Source organism: Penaeus vannamei, chromosome 6 (assembly GCF_042767895.1).
Source record: "Penaeus vannamei isolate JL-2024 chromosome 6, ASM4276789v1, whole genome shotgun sequence".
In the NCBI taxonomy this organism is placed as follows: Eukaryota; Metazoa; Arthropoda; class Malacostraca; order Decapoda; family Penaeidae; genus Penaeus; species Penaeus vannamei.
Window position 1 is genome coordinate 25,566,815 of NC_091554.1, and position 8,191 is coordinate 25,575,005.

The 8,191-nt window shown below is 42.6% G+C and overlaps 1 protein-coding gene across 1 annotated transcript in view; it reads left to right on the forward strand.

Moving 5' to 3' along the window:
* LOC113812199 (phenoloxidase-activating factor 2) overlaps positions 1 to 1,561 on the forward strand; it is an 11,516-nt gene extending 9,955 nt beyond the window's left edge. Inside the window, exons 5-9 of the mRNA XM_027364048.2 lie at positions 151 to 289; positions 358 to 472; positions 646 to 808; positions 898 to 1,074; positions 1,168 to 1,561. Coding sequence (XP_027219849.1) covers positions 151 to 289; positions 358 to 472; positions 646 to 808; positions 898 to 1,074; positions 1,168 to 1,377 — 804 coding nt within the window. The 3' untranslated portion in view covers positions 1,378 to 1,561. The remainder of the gene's footprint in view (positions 1 to 150; positions 290 to 357; positions 473 to 645; positions 809 to 897; positions 1,075 to 1,167) is intronic.
* Positions 1,562 to 8,191: the final 6,630 nt, after the last annotated feature.

The following is an 8,191-nucleotide window of genomic DNA, read 5'->3' on the forward strand; positions in this document are numbered from 1 at the left end:
TCTCCGCCGAGGACGCACCAATAGGCTCTTTTTTTCTTAACAGTAACAGCAATAATGGAATACTTCATACAAAAATTCATTCGTTATTAAACTTGTGCATCCATATGTGTAGCCAACAAATTAACCACATGCTAATTTCATGTTTATCAGGTGGCTTTGCTGGTGAGAGAGCGGGTCTTTCGAAGACCGAACGTTTACAATCTGCGGCCGCGGGAGGATGTGCGCTACAAATGTGGAGGATCACTTATCGACGACAAACACATTGTCACAGCTGCCCATTGTGTTTTCGGTGAGCAACATTATTTAGGTTTTGTAGTAAATCTGTGGACAATGTGTAATCTATTTTCTCCTGACTAGGCGAGAGAGTGAATAGGCTTAAAGTTCATCTTGGTGAATGGAATCTCCAGGGAACCACCGGCGAGTTGTTCCCAGCTGTGGAGCGAGAAATTGCTAATGTGCACATACACAGCGGGTAAGATGAAACCCAAATGCTGAACCAGTTCCTGTGGTTTGGCTGTAATTAAATGTGTATATTGGCAAGGTTCTAGAACCAAATGGTGATCATATTTTACAAGAAAAACATACCTTTACTTTCAAGTTGAATTAAAGGTCTGGTCTATTGGAGTGGACATTACTATTTTTCAGATTCAATCCTGCTACTTATGCCCATGACATAGCCGTGCTGAAGATGTCATCCCCTGTCGATTTTACGAAGACTCCTCATATTAGCCCGGTTTGTTTGCCTACAAAACCCTTCAAAGACCACAAAAAGTGCTTCATTGTCGGCTGGGGAGATGACGTGTACAAGGTGAAACATTATAATGTTTGGCAATGGAGGACGGCAGTCAGCACTGTTGACATATGAGAACTTTATTAAATACTTTTTTCCCCCTACAGCCAAATTTCGGCAGCAATATCCTGCGGTCTGTGTCCGTCCTTTACACTGGTGATCATGACGAGTGCAGAGCGAAACTATTCAGTTCCTTTAAGGATGGTACCCTTGATCCTTCCTTCAATCTAGACGAGGAGCATCAAAAGTGTATCATTGGCGAATATGGGAAGGATGCATGTGTAGTAAGTTCTTGTGCCGTTTCAAAAGTTGTAGTGGAATACATTTACATTTATTAAAAGAACATTGACAGCATCTTGCTAAATGCACATTTGCAGGGCGACGGCGGTGGAGCAGTGGTATGCCCTCTGACAAATGAGGATGAGCCGGTGCCATGCGACAAATATCGCTGCGCAGAGAAACACTATTTCATTGCTGGCATTTTATCTTACGGTTCACCAAATTGTGGAGAGTCGTCCACTACTATCATCACGGACATACTACGGAACAAGAATTGGATAAATGCCATCACTGCCCAGACTTATTAAGTATTTAGCCCTCGATCTTTTAATGAAGCAATGACCATTATTTCATAATTTTGTGAAAATTGTTGAAATTTTGTTTGGATAGGAAGCTAATAAATGAACGAATAACATATATTTAAATGTCTTGCACTTTCAAAAGAATTTATAATGCATTCTTATGTAGACCTGGATTAAATATTGCTTTAATTTTTCGTTCTTTTTACTGAACCCTAAAGTATAATCTAAACCTTTTTTTTTTCTAAATCTTTTGACGTAAAATTGGTTAAATGTGGAAGTTACTTTCATGTTTGACAGTACAAAAATAAATGTATAGGAAATAATTTTAGAGCAGAGTAATCGAGAATGCCTACCACCGTCCTGCTCTTACCAGATAAGCCAAAGCTAAGTACCATATGAGGAGAATAATTTTGACTCCCCAGAGTTAATCTTTGTCCTTAGTACCAACTTAGACCACATGCTTTAAAAGCCGTGTGAGGAAAGAATGCCTGTGTTGGCTGATTGTCAAATCATGTTCCAATTCACCGGATTGGAAAGTAATTGACAGCCATTTGCAGAGAGAACGTGAACAATTCATCGAAATACCAGTCAGGTCTCCGATGTGGACAGTGTAGTATTACTAAATTGCAAATACTGCGCATGTCGTGGAGCTAGAATGCCACAATTTAAATCTCGGTCTTGACTGCCAAATCTGCCTGTTCTGAATTAAATGAGTACATTTGTGACCAGGCTTCACTACTAGATTAATTTATTCTCGCTAATGATGTCATTAGTTCTCATTCCTGTGTCCTACCAGGACTAGGAAATAGTTTGCCTGTAGGGAGGTACCGCTCATTGTGCAGATGGGGCCAAATTATCGTTCACATGATCAAGCAGTGCCCATGAGCACAAGCGAGTATTGGCCTTCATTTTCGATGGCCCAAAATTAGATATCTATAGACGGGTTAAAACCTCTGTCCCTAATTTTAAAGTAATGCCAAACACTTGCTCCTTCCAACTCCTGGTAATCTACATCAGCTTAATTTTTCGTTTTTTTTTTCTAGACCCTTGAACACTACTTTGGGTTCCTTGCTATAATCACGATTGATATAGTAAAAGCTTAGAATCTTTGCATACCATAATAGCCATGATGTGAAAAAGATTTAAAAACAAAAACAACAAACGCATCTAGTAGAACCCCCAAAACGGTTCTTTTGGACTTGCAACTTTGAAAATACCACCTTTACTGCTTTATACGAATTATTTGCACATTATCGCACCCTTCCAATACCTTGCTTGTTGCTATGGGGACTTAGGAAATGGAGACTTGGGCCTAATGTAGAGGATCACCTCTACCTTGGACCTCGGCCATGTAGCAAACTGAACGTCATCGCAGCGGAAATTTCATCTGATGTCACTTCAGCTGGTCTTCCAACTGGGCATAATCAAAGGCAGAGCCATAGTCCCATAGTGACATTAAACCTTCAGGGCCATATTCTTAATCAATCCCACATCAAAACACCCAAGTAGTGCCGGAAGGGACATTTCGGCTCATTATAATTATCTCGCCCATGTGCCACGTACGTAGGTGAGGGTTAGAACTGGAGATGGCACCCGGAAATGACGTCACGCCCCTGGTACCTAGCATAATGTGCCCCTGTCGAGGCATGTTGTAATCTTGGTTAACTGATTATTGGAGAATACATTAAAATACGAGTATAAATGATCATTGATTGAGGTGTTAGTTACGCAGGAGAAAGTTAGAACTGTAAATTCCTCCTTGTAAAATGGGGTCATGTCCCAGGTGCATCGCGGTACCCATAATGCACAGGTGCACATCTGTCTGTAATGTGCGACTGCCCAGCCTTGGTGTAATCTTGGATAAATGATTGGAGACAATACCCCTTAAGATGTACGTAGATAGATAAAACAAAAGTAAAGGATCATTGATTGTGGTGCTCTGACTCGGAGAAATGGCTACTAGAGATGACCTTGCATGGCGTACGTCAACAGAAAATAACTTTCCAAGGAAAAAGCCGAGTTGGCCACCCCCTCTATTCATTTTTATACAATAAATATCAAGGCCATTTGAATGGTGATCCTTTACACATTTCATATCTCAGCATATATATCTGTGTGATAAGGATAATGGATACACAAAGTAATGGTTATATTTTATTGGAGATAATTCCATCTATTAAAACATATGAATGTTAATTAGGCGAATCCCAAAAAGCCAAATCAATTGACTGCGAGATCTGTGAAAGAACACGGCTCCACGTATATAACTTTGAGAGTTTACGTATCCTTTTTTAACGAAGGAAAAGTTGCATTTGTCCTTATATTAGAGGAGTCATCAGGACAATATGAAGGAGAGGGATTACGATTAGGGAACAAAATGATAGGCTCGAGAGCAGGACGAGGCGTTCCAAACACCGTGCTGGATGGAAGAGGTTCTAAACCGTCCTGAGGGGGGTGGGGGGGGGGATCTGATCCGCCCCTCACCTGACTTGTCCTCAAATTAAAGAAGTCATCGGGGTTGGGGCAGCACATTGGTTCGGGAGCAGAATAAGTTGTTTTAGACGTCACACCCGGGTTGTAAGCAGGCGATGTAGGGCTATCAGGGGGAAGCTGAAAGATTGCAAGAGGGCTGAGGGCTGCCAGAGGGGACTATCTCTACCTTTCCCGGAAACTTTTCTCCTTGTCTCACGTGGGAGAAGAGCACATATGGAGGAGGGCATCGGGGAAGGCCTCGAATATTCAGGGGTGGAAGCATGCGGTTCACCCCTGTTGCAGGCAACGAAAGTTTTCCACCAGCTGTAGAGTGCGTTTCTTTCCTGCTCCTCTGGTTGTTTGCATTCGCAGGTCCACTCGCAACGTATCATCGTCGTCGTCCTCCGATGAGCGTTTTCTCTTCCTATTGCCGAGATCGTAGACCAAATCGGCATCCACATGTATACTCATAAATAACAGCAATAAGAAATCAAACACTATCACACAGAAATTACGATTGTGCATATAACAGACATAATACACACAAAAAAACAGGGCTATAAATATCAAAACGGAAAAAAAAATCACAAATATAAATAACCAATAATCCTTACAATAGCAGTATGCTCAGAATATACTCGCAAAGTGCAAAGTGCAGAGCCTCCGTGGACTACGTCATAAAATCATTAGCAGGAATGTCAAAGCAACCGACGAAATGACTGAAAATTAAAGACAAACAAAACATTAAAAATCGTAATCGACGCGTTACAATAAATGTTCATAAAGGGACATACAATACTCACAAACAAAAGTTATCCAATAATTATGACAACTAAACTCAGAGGCAACTTACCGCGCACAGCAAAATCAGAAGCAGCAGAGGAGTCCATTTTCTTCGTTTCTCTCAGGTGAAAGCACTATAGCTCCTTACACTTCTTTTAACTTCTGTTTGATTTCTTGGCTATCAACCAGCGGCATATGGCCAAGGTTATTAAGCCAATGGATCCTATTTATTCTTTCAATCTAAAGGTCAGTTTTCTCCCTTAGAAAAGCAATTACTTTACGAATTATTCTTTCATCATTTGATAGGATGTTTGATAGTGTAAATTATTTTTTATCTGGAAATAATTTATTAAATTTCTTTGTTGGTTATAGTGCTGACATATTGCAAGGATGTAGTTTATAGTTAGTGGGGACATACTGGAGGGAAAGTTCTCTCTATATAGGGTGTGAGGTGAGTGAGTCTGGTGGCATTGACTGAGGCGGGCCAACACCACCTCATCCCTTCTATTTTTCCTGTGGGCTGTGTCCCACATCTCTATATTGTCTCTGATTTTGTTGGTCAGCTACAGGTTGGTCCACGCACTTTGCCACAGGAGATGAATTTTTGCTTTTATAAGAGAAACAAAACACCTGAGATCTGAACGGACTATACTAAGGTCCAGCTCGCCAGTTGACCCGGCTAATCTGTCAGCCTGCTCATTGCCATGGATACCAAAGTGGCCTGGCACCTATATCGGCTTGATTAATTTGTTGGCACTATGTAGCTTACGAATGATATTACCCAGAAGTCCATTTTGAGTGGTTTCTAATGATTTTATATTCTATCGTGGGTCATCGATAGTGCAAAATCATTAGCTTTATCAATAGCAAAAAGTTCGATGTATGATTCGGCAGTCTGAAACTCAATTCACATTCAGTCGACCATACACCTGCACCCACAATTTGCTCAGTCTTGGAGCCGTCGGTATATATATGAAAAAAGGGAGATGTTTGATCATGATCTCTCTGAACCTGTGGCGTACCTCCACCTCCGGCGCCATGGCCTTGGCTGATGGAAGCCATGCTTCCATGATAGTAAAATTGGGCGTTTCCCATGGCACTATATTTATTTAAACCAGGGTATCGATGGTATAGAGATCTATACCGACTTTTTGGATGAGGTCGTGGAGGCTTGTGGTAAAGGGCCTAATGGCACCATTACCATTAGGGTGGCTCGGGTCTCGAGCCACCTTCGCGGCAGAGGTCAGCGCCAGCTGGCCGCGTCCGAGTCGGAGGGGAGGTACTCCTGACTCCACCTCTAGACGCTCAATCCTTGCGCATTTGAGGGCTCCAAGACATCTTGAGTCTGATGCCGAACCATACACGACTTACCCAGAATCGACTTTAGACCTAATCAGGGCTTTATATATCATTAGCAAAGACTATCTGTCAGCTCCCCATTTGTGTCCAGAAATGCACATTAGTAAATTAAGTGCTTTTTGACATCTATTCTTTAACTGACCAATGTGGTCTTTCCAATTAAGTCTACGATCAAAAAGTAGACCGAGAAATCTAGCAGAATTTTGAATAGGTATTGGGTGGTTGTCTAGAGTTAGCCTGATGTTCGGCATCCTCCTACGTGAAAAAATTATCCCAATACTCTTTCTTGTGGAAAACTTAAAACCCCACTGGAGGCCCCAGTTATGAATCATATCCATTGCCAATTGGATGCGATTTGCTGAGAATTTTGCATTATTGCCAGAATGCCATAATGCACAATCATCAGCATACAGTGAGTATTTAAGATTCCGAGAGGGAGCTGGTAAGATGTCATTTATCATACACAGAAATAAAGTTCCTTCCTTGTGGGACCCCGTTTGCCTGGACAAATATGTCCGATAAAGTTAAATTATCAGGAAGCAACTTGATAGCAAAAGTTCTGTCAGACATGAAATTTTGAATAAAACAAGGCAAGTTTCCACGTAAGCCAAAAGCATAAAGTTTTCTGAGTAGGCCATATCGTCATGTCATGCCGAAGGCTTTTTCAATGTCTAAAAATACTGCAATCAAAAAATGCTTTTTGGCAAATGCCTCTTGAATATGACTCTCTCCAGTTTTACTAGTTGATTGAGAGTTTGGCGTCCTTTCCGGAAACCGCATTACTCGTCAACTAGCAAATTCCTGGAGTTTAAGGAATGCAACCCCCTCAATCCCTTGCCCGTTGTTGTTGTAGGGGGGGGGGGGCAGGCTTAGGAGACGGAGACTGAGACCCAATGCAGGGATCTCCCCTGTCTGGGACCTCAGCCCTCGACTCAACTATGGTCTCATGGTCTTTTCCCCCTCCAGCTTTTTGTTTCCGTCCCTTCTCCAAACCGTACCTGACGCAATCGCTCCCGTCTTGTAACAGTCAGATCTGAAGCTGAAGCTATAGCATTATCAAAACTAACTGATCTCTCTGGCAACCCCATCTCTGCAGAACCTCATCCAACTCTTAATAATTGTACCGGAACTGTCTATATCTCCCCAGCAAACTGCCCAGTCGATACCAAAGATTGGTCAGAAAGAAACCCACCAACATTGCCAAAATTACTTTCAGTACACATGACCTTTCCGTTCGTATCTACACTGATGGACAATCCCTCCCTGTTCGACCATACCAACCCCCTCCTTGTCAATGTCAAAATTGTTGGCGATTTAGACATCCTACCAAACACTGCCGCTCCACAGACCGATGCCCCCTCTGTGCCCAACCCGGTCATAACAGATCAAACTGCCCTGCACAAACATGCACATGTGCTAACTGCGGCAGCCCCCATAATTTATTTTATAAAGGCTGTCCCACCGAGGTAGCAACTCTCAGATACAAAAATGGTCACACTCTACGTGAAGCCAAACAGGAAGCACGCCGACGTTTCTCTTATACTCCCTACTATAGTAATGTCGCTCGCTCTGCCCCTCCCCCTCCACCTCAAGATGTTCCTACACCTTCCCCTATAACTACTTACTTCCCCATATCCACTTCTACATTCTATCTCCCCCAGTCAAATTCCGAAGCAGACACACTAAACGTTCATCCCCTTCTTCCCCTACTGCACAGTCACTTCCACTTACCTTTGCCTTTATTCCTCAGACACCAGTCTCCTCTTCCCTCCCTCATAAGAAAACCTTTGTCTCACAAAACTCTCCTACCAACTCCACTGCAGAAACTATGGAAGATATCCAAAACTATATGCTTGAGACACAAAATTCCACAACTCATGCTCCCTCCACACGAAGTGACTGCATAACCCTCCTGCTCATATTCCCCCAACACCCCTAACTCCTACTCCCTCTCAACACAACCTAACCCTCTCAATTCTGCCTACTACCGATATCCATCCTCCTGATACTACCGATATCAATCCTACTCATATTCCCCTTACACCCCTTCCTCCTACTCCCTTTTAACACAACTCATCCCCCTCAACTCCAATTGTACGCACATTCTCCCTCCATCCATCCCCTCTATCATTTCCACTCCCTCCTGGATAAACACATGTAATTCCCTTACCTAAACCCACCATAGCCCATTCACACAGCAACTTCT